The 23,316-nt window shown below is 48.8% G+C and overlaps 2 protein-coding genes across 5 annotated transcripts in view; both read right to left on the bottom strand.

The window, feature by feature from the left end:
• The window catches only part of Hnrnpm (heterogeneous nuclear ribonucleoprotein M), a 42,336-nt gene extending 41,355 nt beyond the window's left edge, over positions 1-981 (bottom strand). Inside the window, exon 1 of one of the 2 annotated variants that reach the window (XM_005332153.4) lies at positions 806-981. In XM_005332153.4, the coding sequence (XP_005332210.1) occupies positions 806-918 (113 nt within the window). In that variant the 5' untranslated portion in view covers positions 919-981. The remainder of the gene's footprint in view (positions 1-805) is intronic. The other variant, XM_005332155.4, reaches the window with a different exon arrangement.
• A 1,804-nt stretch (positions 982-2,785) lies between these two features.
• On the bottom strand, positions 2,786-20,039 carry Marchf2 (membrane associated ring-CH-type finger 2). 3 transcript variants are annotated; one of them, XR_013432187.1, is made up of 6 exons: positions 19,886-20,039; positions 15,810-16,037; positions 8,801-8,996; positions 6,687-6,896; positions 3,480-3,778; positions 3,265-3,398 (listed from the first exon to the last, which is right to left on the bottom strand). XR_013432187.1 is itself a non-coding variant. In XM_005332152.5 (5 exons), exons 2-5 carry the CDS (start codon positions 15,983-15,985, stop codon positions 3,240-3,242), a joined length of 741 nt encoding a protein of 246 aa, XP_005332209.1. In that variant the 5' UTR covers positions 15,986-16,037; positions 19,886-20,039; the 3' UTR covers positions 2,786-3,239. The 3 variants fall into 3 exon arrangements, 2 of the variants coding, with proteins under 2 accessions (XP_005332209.1, XP_077891663.1); XM_005332152.5 differs by lacking the exon at positions 3,480-3,778 and having other exon boundaries at positions 2,786-3,398; XM_078035537.1 differs by lacking the exon at positions 3,480-3,778 and having other exon boundaries at positions 2,786-3,374.
• Between the last annotated feature and the right edge of the window lie 3,277 nt (positions 20,040-23,316).

Raw genomic sequence — 23,316 nt, 5'->3', positions numbered from 1 at the left:
AAGGATTCTAAACAATCCCGAAATAGGACTCGAAAAGGTGACGGGAGTCTAGAAGTGGGCGATTCCCACTAAAACGGAACATTTTCCCCTGAAACACCAAAGAGGTTTCTCTCCCGCTTTTTGCTGGTTTCTACTAATACCTACTGCGCACCTGGGGAGAAGGCGCGCGGAGCGGTGGCGGCGGCCTCCAGCCAAAGCCAGAGCCAGTTCCGAGGGACTCTGCCCGCCGGCCTGGGAACCCGGTCTGCGCGCTGGGGGGGCGGGGGCGGCGGGGGGCAAGAGCTGGCCCCGGCCGCGCGGCCCTTGGCGACACCTCCCCCGCTCGGCTGCCGTTTACCGGGAATGACCGCGCGAGGCCTTGCGCGCGCACTCCCTCCCCTCCCCCACTCACGGGTCGGGAAACTGAGACCCGGGGTAGGGCGGCGGGGGGGGGGTGAAATCACGCGTCCAAGGTCACCAACAGGCGGGCGTCGCGGCGGGCCTCGGACTCCGCGCTTCTCCGGCTCCGGGGCCCGCGCCATCACGCCCGCGCGCAGCGACCCGGCCTGAGGCCTCGCTAGCGACGTAGGACCCGGCCCGGGGAACGGCAGGTGTGGAGACGAGATGCCTGCCGGTAGGGGGTGATCCTTCAGCGCTCTTAGGGCCGCGCGGCTCCCCTCCCCGTAGCCTAAGCCACCTCCGCACTCGGCGGGGGAAGTCCAGGGACGAGGCCGCGCCGAGGAAAGGCCGCCAACAGACCTAACGGAGCCGCTGCCGGCCGCCCCGAGGGAGCCTGCCCCGGGACATCGACCCATGGAATACTTACCCCTTCGGGCCCGGAGCCCCGTTGCCACTCGGCACGCCGGGCGCGCCGCTTTCTTCCTCCATTTTGGGCTCCGTCGCTGCCACCTCTGCCGCCGCTTCGACCCCTGCCGCCATTTTCTCCGCGTCTGGGCTTTGTGTGAGGGAGCGGGCTGCGCGGCGCTGCGCCTGCGCGCTCACGTGACTTGGAGCGACCAGTAACGCCTGCGCGCGACACGATCCGCTCCCGCTTCCTCCCCTCCTGCCCCGGGCCACGCCTCTGGCCAGGCCACGCCCCCGCCGGGCACAGGCGCAGACCGGCCGCTTTGGATTCATTCATTCACGCAACAAGTTTGAGTTAAAACACTTACCCGACGTTCCGCATGCGCTCCAAGTCCTGTAGGGGAAGCATCTGTCTCCCCTTCACACCTACGTGTACACACCTGGACCTAGTCACGCCCAGCTTTCTGTAACCAGAGCTGGGGAGAGGGACAGCGAAAGTTCTGTCTGGAGGTTCCTGGAAGGTTTAGAGGACTTTTTAGAGACAGGCTAACACCACATTAAAACTTTCTTCTCTATGTAATTTAAACTATTAGAAGAGAAGTACGAAGGCTTTTTTCTCTTCTTGGCATACCTGGGGCACCACACTCCAAAGCTGGCCTGAGGAGGAATAGGTGCAAGACTATGCAGATTGCTGAGGCCAGGGGTACCCTCAAGGACAAGCAGAGCTAATGTGTTTGGAAGTGATCCTTTGTTTCTGCAGACCACCAGCTCACCATCCACCCATTCCTAGGATACTCTGCCTACCTCTCTGATCCCTGCCCCTTAATCACACTGTTCCAGCCACAAAGTCCTCTACTCTGTACTACAGGCCAAGCAAGTTACAGCCTCTTGGTCTATGCACTTTGCAAAACTAGCATCCCCTTGCCCTCCCAGTCAGAACAGAAAAGGTTTTTCTTTGTGGGTGAGCTATGTATCAGGCAGGAATTTGTGCAGAACACAATAAGAAGGGCCAGACACTGTACTAGATCCATCAGGGATGTCTGTCCTTGAACCAGTGACCCCATTGCTCTGATGCTCAATTTGCTCATCTGAAAGTAGAGTTAATAAGAGACTCCAGAGAACCCATATTTAGGGGCTTCTCTGAGCATTAAATGCAGGCCACTGTTGAGCCCTGGAATGTATAAAGCTTGGCAAGCAAAAAGCGCTCAGAAATAGGTGCTGTTATTAGCATGACCACATTCTGCTTCTTTCCTGAGTCATTATGGAAGGTGGGGCACAAGGCTCAGCACTGAGGCATTGCAGACCTAGGGTTCCCAACTCAGCTTCCTAAGGCTATAGAACCTCAAAGGTTTTCTTGCACTGGGCTTCAGTCTTCTCACCTGTAAAATGGAGATAATAGCTATTCCTACCCCAGAGGGTGATAGCAAGAATCAGAGAAAGGGAGGATTTCTGAGAAGGCTTAGAACTGGACCTCATCCATGGTGACCTCTCATAAGTACAGATAGTATCAAGATTACTTAGTGAGCATAAAGGGCCCAGTATAATATCTGAAGCATGGGAGATGCAAAATGAGTGGAAACTGTTCTTAACTGTTATTTTTCCTTTTTGGTGGTGCTGGAGAATGTAACCCAAGACTTGCACATGTTAAGCATGTACTCTATCACTGACATGCCCCAGGTCCACATGTATTTTTTTTTTAATATTTTTTTAGTTCTTGATAGATCTTTATTATTTTTATTTATATGCAGTGCTGAGAATCAAACTCAGTGCCTCACAATGCCAGGCAAATGAGCTACCACTGAGCCACAGCCACAGCCTCATATAGATTCTTAAAATCATTTATTACATAACCCTGCTACCTGCTCTTCACTTAAAAAATCAGACTTTGCCTCTTCCTGTGGGCTTCATAATGGATCCCTCAAAATAAGCCAAGCATTGTTTATTCTTTACCTCCATGGAGTCTTTCACTTTGAGTGACTTAGAAATTTAAGTAACGAGTCCATTTTGTCCAGCAAGGGCTCCTTTTATTCATTCAGGGATGGGTTTTTGAAACGCAGTGCAACTTCATAAAGTCAAGGGTGCCAGGAGAGCGAGCCTGCCAGGTGCAAGGAAGCAAGAGAAGCTGGGACCTTCCAGCCCAGTGGGCACCCTTGATGCATGGCCACAGCTGCTGGCCCAGAAGGTGCCAAATGGACCTCAAATTTGAGATCAGGGTGCCTGCTCCATCTGAAGCTCAGGATCATGTCCATCTGTCCTTGTCATGAACAACAGTGTGCAAAAAACCTAAAAATATGTTCACATAGGATCATAGAATAGGCTCCACTTGGCATGGCTCTTGGCCTGGGAAGCATTCTGGCCATGCAGGAAGGGTCGGGCAGTTTCTGTCCTTCCAAACACCAGGGCATCACCAGCTGCCTCTGGCCTATCTCTGCCACAGGGCCCCTTCAGCCTGGCCTTCACACAGGCGTCTCCTCTGCCACCTTTTTCAGGAGTCCAGCTGCCAGCGGGGAGTGGTGGGAATCCTCGGAGCCATCTGTGTCCCGGATCTTCAGGCGGACTTTCTGGTTGGTCCTTCTCCACTCAGAGTACAGCTGGCAATGGTAGCGGAAAGAGACCTGCAGGGCAGTTCTGTAGTGGGTGGGCAGGCCAAAGCAGCCCCTACCCCCAAGGGAGGAAAAGGGCCCCATGACACCTGCCTTAGCCTGATCCAGGGTCCAGCTCCCATTTTCAGGAGCACAGCCAGCAGGCTGTGCACACAATCACTCACTGGCTCTCCTGGGATATTCTGCTTGAGCTTCAGTCCTAAAAAATGAGAGACCCTACCCACCCCAGCAGGAAGCAAGGCACTCCCTTTATGTGTCTGGTAGGAGTGCAGTAATTCAGCCTTTTGCAAGGGGTTAATGTCAATCAGTCACAAAATCACGAGAATTTGGAAGCAAACGAAGATGTTCCTCAATAATGGTGGTGCATCCAGACAATGAAATATTATTCGGTGCTAGAAAGAAGTAAGCCATCGAACCATAAAGACACAGAGAAACCTTAAATGAACATGACTACTTGAAAGAAGCCCATCTGAAAAAGGCTATGTACTGTATGACTCTATGACATTGTAGAAAAGGCAGAACTATGGAGAGAGTAAAAAGACCAATGGTTGCCAAAATCTGTGGGGAAGGAGGAGGGGCTGAATAGGTGGAGCACAGAGGATTTTTAGGGCAATAAAGATACCCTCTGAGCCTGGTGCAGTGGCCACGCCTGTAATCCCAGCAGCTGAGATAGGAGGATCTCAAGTTCAAAGCCAGCCTTAGCAAAAGTGAGAAGCTAAGCAATTCAGTGAGACCCTGTCTCTAAATAAAAAACAAAATAGGACTGGGGATGTGGCTCAGTGGCTGAGTGCCCCTGAGTTCAATACCTGATACTAAAAAAAAAAAAAAAAAGATACAGTCTGTGATACTAGAAAGGAGGAAACACCATATATTTGTCAAGGTCATAGAATGTACAACGAGTGAGCTCTATGGTGAATTATGAACTCTGGGTGATAAGGATGTGTCCTGGCATCAATGTGCCACTCAGTGCAAGATGCTGACATTGGTTTGGGGGGGGGGGGACGCGCACTGCACAAGTTGTGGGGGACAAAGTTGATATGTAGAAATTCCAGTATTTTCTGCTCAATTTTTCTATCAGCCCAAAAACTACTCTAAAAAATAAAGTCTGTTTTTCAAAATTAAAAAATGTCAGTAGTTTATAATCTTTGACCAAGTTCTCAAGAAATATAAGCAGAGTTATTTACTACCTTGTCCCATTTCTCTTTTTATAAAAGCCACATGAAATTACTTATATAGTTATTGTTGGTTGAAAAGATAGAGCAGTTATACTCAGGAATAGAAGAAGCAGAAGACACATCACTGATACTTGAATCATATTTTTGTTGAAAGGGGTAGAAGAAGCAGTAAACTAGGAATCAGATATGTGAGAGTCGTGGGTCAAATCATTGTCTTGGAATCCTTGTTAGAATCTATAAAATGGAGCTGGAAACATGATCTGGAGACAGCGTATGTTAGCAGGAGGGGGTCTTCAAATGAAATAGTGATGCAAAAGTGTTGGGAAACAAATCCCCTCTATAATTTCAGATATGTAGTATCAATTGACTTTATTAATGATATCATCATCATCTTATGTTGTCACCGGGCAATGTACCATGTTTAGTTCCGAAATGTTCATTAAAATAATTGAGAGGGGGGGCTGGGGATGTGGCTCAAGCGGTAGCGCGCTCGCCTAGCATGCGTGCGGCCCGGGTTCGATCCTCAGCAGCACCACATACCAACAAAGATGTTGTGTCCGCCAAGAACTAAGAATAAATAAATGTTAAAATTCTCTCTCTCTCTCTCTCTGTCCCCCTCTCTCTCTCACTCTCTCTTTAAAAAAAATAAATAAATAAATAAATAAATGAGAGGGGCTGGAGATATGGCTCAAGTGGTAGCACGCTCACCTGGCATGTGTTGAGGCACTGGGTTCAATCCTCAGCACCAGATAAAAATAAAATAAAGATATTGTGTCCACTTAAGGTTAAAAAAATAAATATTTAAAAATAAATAAATAAAAATAAAATAATTGAGAATGCAAACAAAGAAGAAAGAAATATATGCAGGGCTGGGGTGTAGCTCTGTGGAAGAGCGCTTGTCTAGCATGAATGAGGCTCTGGATTCCACAGCCAGCACAACCAAGAATAAACAAGGAAATAATTGCACAGGTGTTGCCCAAAGCACTGTTCATAAGAGGAAAAAAAAAAAAAAGGAGTGGAGGGAGAGGCACACACAAACACTGGAAAAAATACCAGTGTCTGTCAAAAGGGATTGGTTAGGTAAATATAGTACACCCATAAAATGAACGACTGCTGGGAGGCTGCATTTTTTTCTAAAGGATGTTAGCAAAGTAGAAAAAGAAGCAAAACAGTACCTATGGCCAGTTTCAACCTATTTGTATTAAAAAAAAAATACAATCCTGTGTCACTTAACAATAGGGATATGTCCTGAGAGTGCATCAGTGGGTAGTGTTGTCACTGGGCAAGCATCTTCGAGTGTGCTGACACAATCTAAGGCAGGTATGGTGTAGCTAGGCAATGTAAGCTATGGGACCATAGTCATCCATGTGTTGTGTTCTCCAAAGAAATGTTGTTATGCAGCATGTGACTTGTATATGCTGGTGGATACACTGACATCTACTTCTGGAAAACAGGCATGCTGGTATGCACCCATAGTCCCAGGTGCTCCAGAGTCTGAGGCACTGAGCCCAGGAGTTCAAGTTCAGCCTGGGCAATGCAGTGAGATCCCATCTCTTAAAAGAAAAAAGACTTCTTTTGTTTTGGGGGACGGAACCCAGAGGCTCCCTCATGCTAAGCACGGGCTCTGCCTCCAAGCTACACCCCTAGGCTGAAAAACATTTATGAAGGAGACTACCCCACAGCTGAACAACAACGGTTATGGCTGAGGGATGAGATGGACTCTCACTGTGTTGGACACACTGGCTCTGAACTCCTGGGCTCAGACAACTCTCCTCCTTTAGCCCCGAGGAGCTGGGATCACATCCTTGCCTCTTGCTCAACCTTTGCCCCTCCCTCCGTGGCCCATGCCCACTCTCTGACTTGGAGCTTAAGGATTCCACTCGGGAATGGTGATCAGATGCCCTTACTACGCCTTTGAAGCAAAAGGCTCACCCTCGGCTTGGGGCTTCCCTGGACCTTTGCCATGCTCAGAATCTGGAGCTCCATGAGATGCAGGGTGAGCTCAGGGGAAGCTTCCACCCAGGGCCACCTGCACAGAAGACTCCCAAGTCATGACCAAACCCCTGGCCCCGCTGCTCATAGCTGGAACCCCCCAGTTGCCTGCTCCCTGGCTGACGGCACTCACCAGCGTCCAGAGGACGTAAATAGTGAACAGGGCGATGGTAAGGGCAATGAGCCCCACGGCCTCAAGCCGACTATGGAGCCGGAGGTGGTCCTGGGCTCCGCGCAAGCAGAGCCAGCCTGAGATCGCAGCCAGTGGTGTGATGAACAGGAAGCACACCATGTCGCAGCACAGAGTCCGCTTCTCTGTTCGAGGCCCTGGGTCCTTCAGCCACTGCAGGGTGCGAGATGAGGAGAAGCAGGGTATAGAGAGAGTGGCCAAGGAGCCAGAGGTGGCCCTGCCTGGACAGTCCTCCATGCTACCTTTGTTTGTTTGTTAGGAACTGGGGATTGAACCCAGAAGCACTCTGCCACTGAGCCACATCCCTAGCCCTTTTGATTTTTAGTTAGGGTCTCCTAAGTTGCCCAGACTGGCTTCCAACTTGTGATCCTCCTGCCTCAGGCTCCCCAGTAGCTGGGATCACAGGTGTGCGCCTAGCTAGGTGTGCGCTTAGCTGTTAAGCAATGGTGAACCACAAGTCACTTTTGCCTCCATTTTACAGAAAGGGAAACAGACATGGAGGGGTTAATTCATTTATGCAAATTAATACAGCTATATAGCTTTCCCTAATCCAAAAACTACAATCCAAAATCTTCCAAATTCTGAAACTTTTTGTGTGGGGACATGTTGCCATAAGTGAAAAGTTACATACCGTGATACTTTGTTTCATGCATTTAATTATTCAAAATGTTATATAAAATGAAGTTCAGGTTATGTGTATAAGGTGTATATGAAACACAACTGAATGTCATACTTTAACTTGGATGCCATCCAAGCATTTCATATAAGGGATATTCAACCTGGGGTCCACAAAGCCAGCTAGGACTGGAACCCGGGAAGTGGTGCTCCAGGGCCCAGCACCCTTGGCCACCATCTGACATTGTCTTCTGCAATCATGGACCAAGAGAGATAGGCACTGTTCACAAAATCAGTGAGTGAGATAGAGAGGGTCCCTGCTTTCCCTTGCAAACAGGGAAGGTATGAATGGAATGAATACTCAGGGAAGAGAAGGCCTTGATGAGGAGACTGGAATGAGCAAAAGAATGGCAGTCAGGTACAGAGCTCCCCTTTAAAGAACATCGGGTGCAAAGGCCCTGAGGTAGGCATGGGAGGCCTAGACAAGGTACACTGGGGAAGAGTACTATTCAGCTGGAAAATGAGAACCAAAGAGGAACAAGAGGGGTGTTCAGGCAAGAACTGGACCTTCCCTCCCAATGTCTTTCTGGGGTCCCACAGACTCCCAAGCTTACTGTGATGCTCTGACTACTCTAGGGAGCCTCCTCAGTCTCAGGGTTAGATTCTGCTCTTCCCTCCCCAGCCCAGTGACATCCACTCTGCAGTTCTCAGCCACCCCATGCCAGGCTGGGCAGCACCCAGGCAGGCTCAAGGAAAGCAGCAGCAGTGAGGTACTACCACGCCTGGAGTGTCCTGTCTTAATCTGACTGTCACACTTCAGGCTAAAACCTAAGTGTCTGGGTGCAGGTCACACAGCCTGGTGTGGCTGCAGCCAGTTCCTCCTAGGTCACTCTGCTCCTCCTTTAACTCGACCCACTCCAGCCATTCAGGCTTTGCTGGGAGTACTGAAGTCGGCTTGGCCTGGGTCCCTCACACCTGCTGTGCCCTCTGCTGGCACTACCCTTCCCTGGGCTCTTTCCTCCCTCAGGTCTTAGGTTGGGGTTCACCTCCTGTCAAGGCCTCTCTTGACCCCCAAGTTGTTGTCCCCTACATGCCCTACCCTTGGCAACACACTTTCGGGCCACGTCATTGATTGCCTGGACTTTCGTCTCTATGAGCACTGCCAAATGGGCCTTTGTCAGTGGCTGGGTCCCCAGCACCCGACAGGCAGTGGGCACACTGGAGGTGCTCAAGGAGTACCTGCTGGTGACAGAGTGAACCTGAACAGGGAGCAGGCACGGTGGACCTGCAACCTCAGGCTTGGTCCCCCAGCCCCATCCACAGAGTCTGCCCAGAAGGCAGTAGGGAGGCTCCCCCAGGGAGAAGCTGTGCCCCAGGGCAGCCCCCATCTGTGCCCCAGGCCTCCTTTCCTCCCCTCCCCCTGCTCAGGCTCCCAAGGGTACCTCTGTGAGAGGTCTGGGCCGCTTTTCCACTGCAAACTCCGTGTGGCACAGCTCGCAGTAGCTGGTGTTGGATGAGGAAAGCCACTTCTCCAGGCAGCTCCTGTGCACGGCGCCCAGCGTGCCAGCGCAGCCACACGGGGACAGCAAGCTCTCCCCATTTGCTCCCTCATGGCAGATCCGGCAGAAGGGACAGTCACTGGATTACAGAGATAGGACCCATGAGCAATGACCGGGCTTCATGCCTACACCTGCTTCACTGCACACTCTTAGATCACAAACTCATCATTGCCCCACATTGGCATTTGTTGAACTCCTCTTCATCCTTCAATACCCAGCTCCAAACAGCCTCCTGTTTTGGAAGCCTTCTCAGACTCCCACAGCGGGAAGGATGTACTCCCTCCCAGGACTCCAGGGGCATTGTAGGCCCAAGGTGAGTATCTTGAGTACCTGCCTGCCCAAAGTTCTCTCTTCCTGTAATACCACCCTCAACTGTTGGTTCTCAAGGACCAGGGCAGAACTGATGACATCTTGATGACCTTAGGCCTGACCAATGAGAACATCATACATCCCATGTGGTGGGGGGACTGACTCAGAGGAGGGCTCGTGTAATACAATCAGAGCCACCAAGAATCAATCTCTAAAATTACCAAACAGCAAGGCTGGCAGTAGCTTAGAGCTGACCGATGCCAGCACAGAGGAAAGGAGTGCCAAGACCAGGCAAGAGGACTCCCTTTTTACTCTGTTTCATCAGTACTGGGGATTGAGCCTGGGGCTGCTCACTGCTGGGCTGCGACCCTGCCCTTTTTATTTTTATTTTGAGGCAGGATCTCACTAAATTGCCCAGGCTGACCTTGAACTTGCTGCCTACACCTTGACATGGCTCCTCCAGCCTCAGCCTCCAGAGTCACTGGGATTATAGGCATGTGCCACCATGCCTGGAGGGGAAAGGCAGATTATTAAAGACATCTTTAGAAACCCTGGATACAACGGCACCTGAGGCCACACAGCCTAAGAAACCTGTGTATCCCTAGAGAATTGCTCCTGGGCTCCTGGCCCCTGTGAGGGGGAAAACAGATAAAGCCACCCACTGAGAGCTACCTTGGGAAAGTCTCCAGCCCCCACCTTGTCTCTGGGGAGGCTAGGTCCTTCCAGAGGCAGCTCAGGAGGCAGAGGTGTGGCCTCAGTGAGCCCAGAGGCCATCCAGGCATGAGTCATTGTTTTCCAAATACTTCGGCCCAGAAGCAGAGGTTGTCAGGAACACACAAAGGACACTGAGTAGGAGAGCTGTTTTCCAGATAAGCCAGTTTCCCTCGGAAACTGTTTTCGGTCCCTTTCTCAGGCTTTCCTGCTATGGGGTGGGGCCTGGCTGCTTTCAATAGAGCCTAGTCGTCTGCTCTTGGTCAGCCCTAGCCCCAAGCTGCCGTTCTCTCTAGCAAAGTTAAAGGGCAAAAGGCCTGCTCCTTTCCAATCCCACACCCTGATCCTGCCCTCACCCCCCCCAGAAGTTCCCAGGAGACAAGCCCTCTCCAGAAACCAACTCAGGGAAACGGAAGTGGCAAAAACCTCAGTTTGTAGTTTGTTCTGGGAAATCCTGTAAAACTCTGGAAGGGCATTCAGAAAAAACAAAAAGGGGATCCAGCACGGTGGTGCACACCTGTAATCCCAGCGGCTGGGGAGGCTGAGGCAGGAAGATCACAAGTTCAAAGCCAGTCTCAGCAAAAGCAAGGTGCTCAGCAACTCCGTGAGACCCTATCTCAAAATAAAATACAAAATAGGGCTGGGGATGTGGCTCAGTGGTGGAGTTCAATTCCTGGTACAAAAAAATAAACAAATAAATAAAGTAAAATTGATTGAGCACTTACTGTGAACTAGACACTATTCGAAGGGCAACATCAGGATTAATTTGTCTCATTCTCACAATGAGCTGGTAAGGAAAGGGCTTGTTACAGTTTAGATCTGCACTGTCCCCTGAATGCTCATGTGTTGAAGACTTGGTCTCCATTCCAGCCATGCTCAGACTGGGACTTTTGGGAAATGATTGGATCCTGAGGGTTCTAATCACATCAGTGTATTAATCTACTGATGGATTCAAACTTCAATGACATTACTGGGAAGTGGCGGGGAAACTACAGGGGGTGGGACCTAGATGGAGGAAGTAGGTCACTTGTGGGGGGGCCGTTCTAGACAATACTTTAATATTTAGAGATAGTGTCTTGCTAAATTGCATAGGACCTCACTAAGTTGCTGAGGCTGGCTTTGAATTCATGATCCTCCTGCCTCACCCTCCTGAGCTACTGGAGTACAGGTGTGCGCCACGGAGCCCAGCTTAGAAGGGTACATGCTGATCTTGGTTCCTTCCTTGCTCTGTCTCTCTCTGTTTCCCAATTGCTAGGACCTGACAGCTTCCCTCTGCCACACCCTTCTATCATGATGGCGGTCACCTCAGGCCCAAAGTAGTGGGGCCAGTTGACCACGGACTGAAACCTCGGAAACTAAGACACAGTAAATCTGTCCTCTAAGTTGTTCACGTCAGGTATTTTGGTCACAGCAACAGAAAATTCACAATGGCAGTATTCATTTGGTTTGGCCCCCATTTTACAGATGGTAAACTGAGGCGTTCTGACTTGATCATGTGAACTCACAGCTAGACATCTACAAAGCCAGATTTGAACCAAGAAGTCTCACTCCAGGGCATGGGCACACTAGGCTGCTTTGTAACACTGCCTTCTGCAAATGACAGGCAAGAGAAATGGGCTTTGTTCATGAAATTCTGGCAGGGTAATAATGCAAGGGACACAGCCCAGAAGGCAATGGGATGGAAGAGCAGGTGAGACATCCACAGACCTGGTGGAGCTGCCCAGCGAGCACTCCAGGAGCAAGGAAAGGTCAGTGTGAGTGACAGAGAAAATCCCAGGGAAGAGGGCAGGCAAAGGGCTGGGGATGCCAAAATGCTTGAGGCAGCCTCCAGAAGGGGCTGGGCTCACTCACAACCTGTGGGGCAGACAGCCCAAGGTACAGAGAGGCAAAAGGCACCCAGATGCTGTACCCGAGCCTGTGGGGACTGTCCTGGGTCATGGAAACAATTCCTCCTTAGACCTTCTTCTTTGATCTCTATAGGTTTCTGAGTCCAAAACTCTCTGCCCTGATTAACCTCTGCCAAGATCTTTGCCATGTGCCCCCAGGATTCGGGGTCTACTTGAAGACATGTGAAGGCTGCATATCTACAGTCATGGAACTGGCCAAGGTGCTGGGTATGATATCTTTGGGTCCTGTGCTTGCTGCTTTCAGTAGCAAGCAGAAGCTCCCCAGGAGAAATTTTGGAGTCAGCAGGAGGATGGTAACCAGCTGTCTGCAGCCTCTGCCAAGCCCAGAGCCATCCAGCAGCAGGGAAGGACCCCTGTTTACCCTCGGGAGGACTGGTCAGGAGGCTGGAAGGAAGGTCACATTCCTGAATGCTGACCTTTGGACAAACAGGGGTGTTTGCTCTATGGAGGTCTGGATGGAGCACCTCTCCCCTGGCTGGACTGGCTTGAGTTGAGCTGCTTCCAAAGGCAGATGCGAGATGGAGAAGGAGACCTTCGGAGAGCTGAACTGCACCGCAGGCAATGAAGCCAATGGGCAGAGCCGGGAGGGCCCTGTGGTCTCAAGGTGCCATGCTGTCCTGACCACCAGTCACATACCAATTGGACAGGACCCAAGAAGCAGTACAAGTTGACCAAGGACAAGAGCAAGAATTGCCAGACTGCTCACTGGGGTCTCTCAGAACCGTAGGAGAAGGTGCAGCCCTGGGTTCAAGCTTCCATTCTACTCAGTGACCTTGGCAGGTGTCCATCTCCCTTGAGGCTTCAGTTTTCCCAGGTGTAAAAAGGGAGAGTGGAGCCTGTAATCCCATGGACTCAGGAAGCTGAGGCAGGAGGGTCTCAAGTTCAAGGCCTGCCTCAGAAACTTAGTGAGACCCCTCTCAAAATTTTAAAAAAGGGCTAGGGTTGTGGCTCAGAGGTTAAGTGCCCTGGGTTCAATCCTTGGTACCAAAAAAAAAAAAAAAAAAAAAGGAGAGCAGGCCAAGTAGGGGTCACTCACTGGATCAGCACTTTCCACATACACAGCTCCTCAGAAATCCTACGTGGGGACATTCTGCTGCAGTAGGCCTCCTCCCCACTGCCCTGCCCTAGCAGCCCTGGCTGGGAGGCCTGGAGCCCAACAAGGGTCTCCTTACTCTCCGCCTGCCTCTACCAGCACAAGCCCCTTTCTACCTCCTTTTTGTTTATATGCATGTGGTGCTGGGGACAGAACCCCAGGCCTGAGCATGCTCATCTCAGGTTCTGCCACTGAGCTATATATACACCCAGCCCCAGGGCTTCTAACAGAAATGGAGACTTGTAAGCGAAAACCTCAGAGAACACTCAGAAGCTCAGAAAGAGACTACCTGATCTGATCTGGGCTCAGACAAGGAAGGGACACCAGGCGAAGACTTAGGGAGCAGCCTTTAGTTCCCCCTCCAAGGGCAATTCAAGGATTCTATTTGCTGCTTGTAATTTTATCTACTTATTGGTTTTTGCAGTGCTAGGGATGGGACCTTCACATGCTATGCAGGTCCTCTACCACTAAGATGTACTCCCAACTCCTACTTATTTTTATTTTTTGCATAAAATGCTTATGAATGAATTCTGACAGTACAACACGGACGAACCTTCAGAACATGATGCTCAATGAAACCAGCCAGTCTCAAAGGACGCACTGTATGATTCTACACACAGGAAGCCCCTAGAATCATGGGATCCACAGAACAGGATGTAGTATGGTGGGAGCCAGGGGTAGGGGATGGGAGTTCCTGTTGAATTGGACAGTTTCAGTGTGGGAAGATGAGAGACTTCTACAGATGGAGGGTGGGGACGGCTGAACAACAATGTGAACGAGCTTACTGCTCTGAACTGTATGTTTAAAGTATTTAAAGTGGTAAGATGAATAGTATCATGTATTTTACCACAGTAAAAAAAATCGAGAAAAAGGAGCTTATTTATTAAATTGTATGAAATAAATATAATATGTAAAACTTAAAAAAGTGAAAGAAAAATAATTTACAATTCTATTCCCCTAGCCAATTTGGTGGCTATTTTAAATCTAAGTGAGTTAAAATAGATTTAAATGTCAATAGCTGGGTACTGTGGCACATGCCTGAAATCCCAGCATCTCCAGAGGTTAAGGCAAGAGGATCACAAATTCGAGCAACTTAGCAAGATCCTGTCTCAATAAATAAAAGGCTGGAGACATAGGTCCATGATAGAGTGCCCAGATATCACACACACACACACACACACACACATACACACACACACACACACATGTCCAACTACAACTAACTATACACACACACATATATACATATACACACATATATACATACACACACACACATATATTTTTTTTTATTTAGTTAGTTATAGTTGGACACAATGCCTTTATTTTATTTATTTATTTTTATGTGGGGATCAAACCCAGCGCCTCACACATGCTAGGCAAGTTCTCTACCACTGAGCCAGTCCCCAAGACAAAATAAATGTTCATGGGGTTCCCTTAAAACTCTTCCTAGCTGGATGCACCATGGAACACACCTGTAGTCCCAGCTACTTTGGAGGATCACTTGATCAGGAGTTTGAGGTCAGCCTGGGCAACATGGTGAGGTAGTATCTCTAAATAAATAAATAATCCTTTTCCTTGGAACTGATAACAAATTGGCAAACCAGACAAGTTGAGCTCATAGAAGGTCAGGAAGACGAGGCTCACACTGAGGTTTGTTTTTGCTTTTACTTTTGTCTTGTTGGTGCTCACTCATGGTAAACACACACCCGACCACTGAGTGGAATCCCTGGCCCTTCATGCTGAGTTTTAATTACAGATAGTTCCCAATTTAAAACAGTTTGATTTAAAAATTTTCAACTTCACAATGGTGTGAAAGCAGTACACATTCAGTAGAAATAATCATTTGAATTTTGCATTTTCATCTCTCCCAGGTCCTCTGTCCTGATGCTGGACAGCAGCAGTGACCGGTGGTTCCTAGACAGCCACAGGTTACCGTGGTGAACAACAGAGGCTCTACTGTGCTGAGCACACTGTTTCTAAGTGACGCAGCTCAATAGGTTGGGGATGCAACAAATTTTTTTAAATTTTATTATTATGATTATGATTTTGGTACCAGAGATTGAACTCAGGGGCACTCAACCACTGAGTCACATCCCCAGCCCTATTTTGCATTTTACTTAGAGACAGGGTCTCACTGAGTTGCTTAGCACCTCACCATTGCGGAGTCTGGCTTTGAATTTGTGATCCTCCTGCCTCAGTCTCCCAAGTCACTGGGATTACAGGTGTGTGCCACTGCGCCCGCCCAGCACAATGCATTTAACTTGTGACATTTTCAACTTATGGTGGGCTTATCACAATGTAACCCCATTATCGATCAAGGAACATCTGTGCATATTATCAAATGTTTACTAAGTAGCAAACCTCACTTTCTAGGGATCATGGCATCATATTCCCAGAACAACCCCAACTGGAAGGTGTCCCCATTTCAGAGACACAGTGGTGAAATAACCTCTGGGGACACTCCAAGAGAGACCGAGGAGTCCGCTCAACGCGCACGGGCAGTCTATACTCCTATAAGCTCCCTCCGCTGCTCCCGTAAGCTGGAGTTACTTGCCAACACATAACCTACAGATTCTGCATAAGAATCCGGAGTTTGGGCCTAGCATATGTGAGACCCCAGGCTTGACCCCCAGCCCTACCAAACAAAAACAAAAAAAGAATCTGGAATTTTGGCTTTTCCTAAACAATCAGACCTGGCTAGCCTGTCTTTCTGCTTCCGAGTGGTGATTACCATTTGGGCTCTGCTCTCTGGTGTATTCACTGCCTGGCCTTTTTCAGTGGTTGGACTTCTGACCTCAGACTAGGAAGAAATCATTCACCACAGAGAGAAAAAGGAACAAAGGCCAAGAACTACACAGTCACCACTTACCTTGGTGTGTCTAATGCCCGGATGACAGTTGAAAGGAGCCGGCCATCCCTGGAAGTCACCTGAGCCACATACTGGGGTGGCCCAAGGCCTGTGGCCTCCACAACTTTGGAGAATGCAGGGCTGCCAGAGCAGTCACACAGGGAGCCAGGGAGGTGGCAGCAGTCACCTGTCGTCATGGCCACAGGGAGCCCTGTGTCCTCAGGGCCTGAGGCCCATGGTCCCAGGAGCCTGAGAGGTCAGCAGAAAGATTAAGGACAAAGTTATGAGCCCAGTGGACTAGGGTTTGATTCCCCTCTTAGCTCTAGGAACTATGTACAAAGATGTACCTCTCTGAACCTCAGTTTGCCAGATCTGTAAAATGGGGCCTTAAGGGGGAACCATGAAGATGCTGAGATGATACACACAACCTAGTCCATGTCAGGCAGACACTAGGCATTTGGTTGCATTATCTCTCACTTTCCTAGGAAAAGCCATGCCAGGCCTCACCTTCAAAGCCACACACATCACCTTTACAGACTTGGAAATGCCATCTGACACTTATTGAGGGCCTACTGTGTGCCAGGCCCTATGATAGTTCTGTGTCAGGACCAGAACTATCCTGTGCCTGCTAACCACTTAGTTTTGGTCTCCGAGGATGGGGCTGGGCTCAGAGCAAGAAGCCAGCCTTTGACTGGAGCAGAACGGAGCTGGGAACTTGGCCTCACAGACCTGAATGGTGAGTCATTTTGACCCAACTTAGTCATAGTGTTTTTTAAATTTTTTTTTTAGTTGCAGATAGACATAATCATTTATTTTTATGTGTTCCTGAGGATCAAACCCAGTGCCTCACACATGCAAGGCAGGTGCTCTACCACTGAGCCCCAGCCCCAGCGCCTCATGGTGTTTTTAACTTTTCTGGGGTGTATGTGGTTTGGGGGCTAGCGCCTAGCACCTAAGACCTCACAAATGCTAGGCAAGCACATTACCACTGAGCTACAGTCCCAGCACTTTTTATTTTGAGACAGAGACTTGCTAGGTTGTGCAGGCTGGCCTCGAACTTGTGTGCCTCCTGCCCCAGCCTCCTGAGTTGCTGGGATTAGAGGCATGAGCCACCGTGTCCTGCTGGCTCCTGGCCTTTTGTTAGGCTGTACATACCATCACAAGGAAGTGACACAGGCTAGAAAGGATGGTGGCAACCTTTGACCTCACCAGACCAGTAGCTCTGAGCTATGCCTTGGTCCCCAAGGGGAGTCTGTGGGAACAGTTGGAGCCTTGGGTAGCAATTCTGAAGTCTGTTCTGGTGACTGCAGCAGAACTCTAACCTCTGCCCCACAGTCTCAACAGCAAAAAGGAAGCATAGGTAGTCTCCCCACTGCTCGCGCGAAACTTGAAATAGGGCTTCCAGATCCCTATGCATGCTTCCCTCTGAGAATATCATGAAAGTAACAGATGTCTCTAGAGAGGGTCCCTTGATGCCAGTACAAGTATGTTTCCAACTTGTCTAATACCTGGGGACTTTGTCTCCATGAGCTAAGGTCCAGAGCCTGAAGCAACCCATGTAGTATTCAGAAACCAAGTGAGCAGCCAGTTGGGCACTCATTGAAGTAACCCCTCCATCCCAAGTCAGCTTTGACCAGCTGCTGCCTGTCAAAGTCTGAGACCCAAAGAGAGGAGTAAAATCCACATACATTGATTGACTTTTGGGGTTGCAACAGTCCGTCTGCTGGCAGACAGTGCCCTCTGAACAGCTCAGCCAAAAACCCACCATGTCTGAGCCTCCACAGTTGGGCCACTGTGGCCAGATAAGCAAGTTATCAGCTGAAGGCAGGAGAAGCCTAGGAGGAAGGCTGCATGTCTGAGATAACATCCCTTGCGCAGGCCCAACATGTTGTGTACACTGCTGTCCCTCCCAAGTGCTTACAACCCAACTCCTGCTCAGAGATCAGCGGAAAAGCTGCTGGACCCTCCAGGCAAATGCATGTGGAAGGCAGTCCAATCCTTTGCTCCTTCAAGGGTCAGTCTTAGCATTTCTCTGTATAGCTGGGCATTACAAGAGTCATCATAGCTCCTGTAGATTAGTACTATCAGACTTGGGGACAGGGGACAACAAACTAGTAAATCTGTTAACACCAGGCTCATAAATCACCAAAATAACCATAACAGTTAAGGTTTATCAAGGATTGGGCACTGTGCCAAGCAATCTACCATCTCATTAAACTCAAAACAGTTCTTAGAAGTGTCCCCTTCAAAGGTCACCTCCCTGGAAAACCCTTCCCTACCACTGATGTCCATACTACTACCCTCATGGCATGAAACCCTCTCTGAAACGGGCTATTTGTTCAACCTGCTTAACCATCTCTGTCATCCCACACCTCAGTGAACTCTGGGAAGTATAGATTTGGTCAGACTTGATCCCTGCAGTCCCCAAGTTCCTGACCCTATGTCTGGCAGAGAGCTCTGCACACATTGTTGCTGTATCTGTTTCTCAGCACAGACTGTGAGAACATGATCTTGTGACCCTCAGGCCCTGGCCTGCTAGCCCCCAGGGTGAGGTTCAGAGGCTATAGGTCCATGCAAACCACACAAGCTTGGACTTAAAAGGGGTCAAACTTGAGACTAGATAGAAGAATAGGGAGGCTGCCGGTTAGACTTAGCTCTGGAGCTGCTGAGATGAACAGAATATCTTGGGCAAACTAGGCCCAGTGCCCAGGAAATGAGTTTCATAAAATCTTTATGACAAACCTACAGCATAAGTTCAATAATTACCTCCATTCAGCCACGGAGGAGGCTAAGGCTCAAAGGGGAACACCTACTAGCCCAGAGAAGAAACAATGCTAGGATTTGAATTTAGTCGTGAGTGGGTCTGGGCCTTAAGAGACCTGGTTCTTTAAATCATGATTCTGCCACTAATGCTGTGAACCCTGGTTCAAGTTACTTTACTTCTCTGGACCTCATCTTTCCCCTCTGTCAAATATGATGGACCTAGTAAATTAGGTGGTCAGAGGGATCTCCTGAGAAGAAGCCTCCAGGCCTAGCCTAGCCTACCTTTGGCTAGGCTTGGAATGACACTTGGGCACCCAATCTTTTCCATGCCTGCCTGACCTCCTTTTCCAAAGGGCAGGAAATTGAAGAAATAGCAATCAGAGGGCCTTAACTCCCCACAGTGTGATCTTGAGCAGCTATATCCCTCTCTTAGACTCAGTTTTCTCATCTGTAAAATGGTAGGTCCATAATGATACCTAGCTTGTCAACCAGTAAATAAGAAGTCAATAAATATTAGCTCTAATATAATTACCATCATCAGAGCTGTTGGGAAGATTTGATGAGAGGAAACAGTCAGCACCTGGAACATGGTAAATGCTCCAGTCTTGGCAGGGCTCACCATTATTGTTTTTTAGGATAAATGTAGAAGCTGTCCAAATGCATTCATTCCTCATCACTCACCATAGAGAATCTCCTGTGTGCCCTTCAGCACTTCCATCGCCCTGCATCAGCGAGATTCTAATCCCAGCTCTACTTCTTATTTGCTGTGTGACCCTGGGCAAGAGACTTCACTTCTCTGACCCTTCACTTCCTCATCTATGACAGGAACCATTTCTAGCACTTACACCTACTCCGGTTCCTGCAGGACTGAAGGAGCAGCTAGTCATGTAATTTCTGCCGACCCTGTTTTGTGCACCATTTCAGCACAGTGCACTCTGTCCGAGCAGCTTTATGCACACTGCCTGACTCGTTATAAAATTTACTACTTTTCACGCAAAGCCCCTCTAAAAAAGGTTAGGGAAGGACATCAGCCACTTATTGACTGCCTACTGTGTGCTAGGCGCTTTACTCATCATCAACCTCCTGAATCAGGTTGGCGCTGGGATGACCCAATTTCACAGAATGGGAAACAGAGGCTCCAAGAGGCTCCTACTGTGTGACGAGGCCCAGAGGCCTCCCGAGGCTCTGAGATGGAAGTTAATGTCCCCACGTCCCAGGGGAAGGATGAGGCCAAGGGTCCGAGCCTGTCCCGCCCGGGGGCCGACCTCGGGCCTCGAACCCGGGATCTGGGACCCGCCTTCGTACTCTGACCCTACTAGCAGTCCCGTACTTACCTGATCCGCGGCCGGGCCGGGCGGCCGCGCAGGCCCCTCAGTTCGCCCTGGCCCGGGTCCCAGCCCGGCCCGGCCCGTCTGCGCCGCTCGCTCGGCTCCGGCCGGCACCTGCGTCCGGGCACCGCCCGCCAAGCCGACAGCGCCGCGGGCCAATGACGACCGCCTCTCAACTGCACTGGCCAATAGGCGTGCATGTCCCGCCCAGGGAGGCGGGGCCGGAGGCGACGGGGACGTCCTGGGCGGTACAGGCCCCGCGGCGCCGCGGCTGGTGGCCCCGCCCCTGCCGCGTCCTGGTTCCGCCCCCAGCCCCGGCTCCGCCCCTTCGCCAGCCAGGGCGGTAGCGGAGCCGGCTACGCCACCTGCAGAACAGCCGTGTTGTAAGTAAATAGGACCTTACAGAATTAAACATGACACTTGCCAGGTGATTTGTAAGTGTTCATCACCTCCCTTACACTTCTCGTCGATCCCGGGCGTGGGAGGGACTGTAGGTTCACGTTTCCCGGAGGAGAAACCTAGGTAGCGGGGTTAGGAAGCTGTGGAGCACTCCAAAGCCAACTTCACTTATGTGTCATTCATGAATTCCCGCGACAGATCCGTTCAGTAGACAGAGCAGACATCAATAGGAGGGATTACAACGAGCCAGGCACTGTGCTAATCGCTGGTGACAAATATTAACGTAGACAAATAATCGCCTCGTGGACCTCAATCTAGTCAGTGAGACGGACATTGGTAATCAACTTTTTTCTCACAGTGCTGGACATTGAACCCAGATCCACGTGCATGCCAGGCAAGAGCTCTGCCACTAAACTATATCCCCAATCTTACTGTTTTTGAAACCAGAATATTTATTGCCTTACTAGCCACTGAATTTTGGGGAGGAGGGGCCCTGGAGATTGAACCCCTCCGTGCTCTGCCACTGAGCTATATTCTCAGCCCTTTGTTGTGTTTTTTTTTTTTTTTTGGTTGTTGTTGTTGTTGTTTTAGCTGTAGTTGGGCACAATACCTTTACTTTATTTATTTTTACGTGGTGTTGAGGATCGAATCCAGGGCCTCACATGTGCTAGGCAAGCGCTCTACCGTTGAGCCACAATCCCAGCCTCTTTGTATTTTTTATTTTGAGACAGAGCCTCAAACCTGTGATCCTCCTACTTCAGCCTTGTGAGGCCCTGGGATTACAGGCATGTGCCATATGCCCCTGGCTGGTTGACATTCTTAAAGTAATCCATTATTAATTACAAATGTGATACATTGTAGTAAGGGAAGGTTATCATGTTATGAGAACTTGGAATAATATGAGAAGCTAGGAAACATTTTCCTGAAAAAACAACTGAGGCGAGTAGGCTGGTGACACACGCCTGTCATCCCAGTAGTTTGGGAGGCCAAGGCAGGAGGATCACAAGTTCACAGCCAGCCTTAGCAATTGAGTGAGGCCCTAAGCAACTTAGTGAGACCCTGTCTTTAAATAAAATATAAAAAGGCTGGGGCTGAAGTTCAGTGGTTAAGTGCCCCTGGGTTCAATCCCTAGTACCAAAACAAAATAAAACACAGAAGAAGCAATTGAGCTAACATCAAAGATATCTGAGTAGAGGTTACCTAAAAAAAATGAGAGGGGGAAAGAGTCCTGGACAGAGTGTTTGGAATATGCAAAGATCTAAGGTAGGATGGAAAATGGAAAAATTGCTTAGTACTCTCCCCCCCTCCTACACTGTATTTGTTACATATATAGATCTGGTCAATTACTTCAGTTAAATTCTGTTGTGTTATATTGGATGGATGGAGATATAGATATATATTCATATTTCTCCCCAATCCCCTCTGGTGCTGGAGATTGAACTCAGAACCTTGTGCATGCGAGACAAGCACTCTACCAACTGAGCTATATCCCCAGCCCTGGCTTATATTTTTTAATGGGAAGATAAATCATAACATTTGTTAAATGGTTACCTATAGGGCTGAGGATGTAGCTTAGTGGTGGAGCACTTGCCTACATCTGTGAGGCCTAGGGTTTCATTTGCAGCCCCCTCAAAACTTCCCCTTGTCTCAACCTTCTTGAATATACACAATGATTACTATGGCACAGGTATTCCCATTGTAACACTTTTCCTGAATAAATGTAGTCTTTTTTTTTTTTTAAGTGTTGCTGGAGCTGTAATCCAGGACCCAGGACTCACACATACTAGCAAGTGCTCTGCCACTGAGCTACATCCCCAACATTCCCAGCCCTATTTTGTATTTTATTTAGAGACAGGGTCTCACTGAGTTGCTTAATGCCTTGTTTTTGCTGAGGCTGGCTTGGAACTCATGATCCTTCTGCCTCAGCCTCTCAAGCCGTAGGGATTACAAACAGGCCTAGTACTTTTTATTTATTTTTTTTTAACTTTTTTTTTTTTTTAATGTGGTGCTGGGGGTTGAACCCAGTGCCCCATACATATTAGGAAACACTCTACCACTGAGCCACAACCCTGGCCCTCCAAACTTAATCTTTTAAGAGTATTTCTCAACTAAAACAAACAACAACAACAAAAAGAATATTTCTTTGTAGATTATTTAGATAAACAAGAGTGAAGGAGCTGGGCACAGTGGCGCACAGCCGTAATCACTGTGGCTAGGGAAGCTGAGGCAGGAGGATCACGAGTTCAAAGCCAGCCTCAGCAACTTATCAAGGCCCTAAGCAACTTAGTGAGACCCTATCTCAAAATAAAAAATAAAAAAGGGCTAGGGGATGTAGCTGGGTGGTAAATGGTCCTGGGTTAAATCCCCAGTTTCAAGAAATAAAAAATTAACATACCTTGTTTAGATTTTGACTTTACAACCCTATAAATATTTTATGTAACTATAAAACTTAATTAACATCAAAAGAGGCTAGGGGTATAGCTAAGGGGTCAAGCACATGCTTAGCCTGTATGAAGTCCTATTAAATTGCCAGCACCACCAAAAGTAAATAAATTAATTAAAATACAGACTTAAAGAGATCCCTGAAGAATAAAATAAATGAACACATATATGCATATGGTAATAAGACAATCCAGGGATAAAACTCCTGGTAAATTCAAAACACAACATAAGCCACTACTATGTTACTGGTGGTGTTAGAACTGTTATGCTGAAGGACTGTGGCTCAGTGATAGAACATTTGTTCAGGATGTGTGAGACCCTGGGTTGGATCCCTAGGCCTACAATTAAGAATTGTTCTGAACTTATTGCTTAAGTCATATGAGATGAAGGTAAAGAATAGTTACATTGATGTCAAGAACTGGAATTTTGGGCTGGGGATGTGGCTCAAACAGTAGCGCGCTTGCCTGGCATGCGTGCAGCCCGGGTTCGATCCTCAGCACCACATAACAACAAAGATGTTGTGTCCACCGAGAACTGAAAAATAAATATTAAAAATTGTCTCTCTCTCTCTCTCCTCTCTCACTCTCTCTTTAAAA

Source organism: Ictidomys tridecemlineatus, chromosome 2 (assembly GCF_052094955.1).
Source record: "Ictidomys tridecemlineatus isolate mIctTri1 chromosome 2, mIctTri1.hap1, whole genome shotgun sequence".
NCBI classification, from domain to species: domain Eukaryota; kingdom Metazoa; phylum Chordata; class Mammalia; order Rodentia; family Sciuridae; genus Ictidomys; species Ictidomys tridecemlineatus.
Note: the sequence above shows the minus strand (reverse complement) of the source record. Positions and strands in the feature narration are given on the sequence as shown.

Coding starts and splice junctions, on each gene's coding strand:
- Marchf2 (XM_005332152.5), bottom strand. CDS start 15,985: ATGACGACAGGTGACTGCTGCCACCTCCCTGGCTCCCTGTGTGACTGC. Junction 8,997..15,809: donor CGGGCATTAGACACACCAAG/GTAAGTGGTGAC, acceptor TCTGTAATCCAG/TGACTGTCCCTTCTGCCGGA. Junction 3,399..6,686: donor TTTACGTCCTCTGGACGCTG/GTGAGTGCCGTC, acceptor ACTGCCCTGCAG/GTCTCTTTCCGCTACCATTG.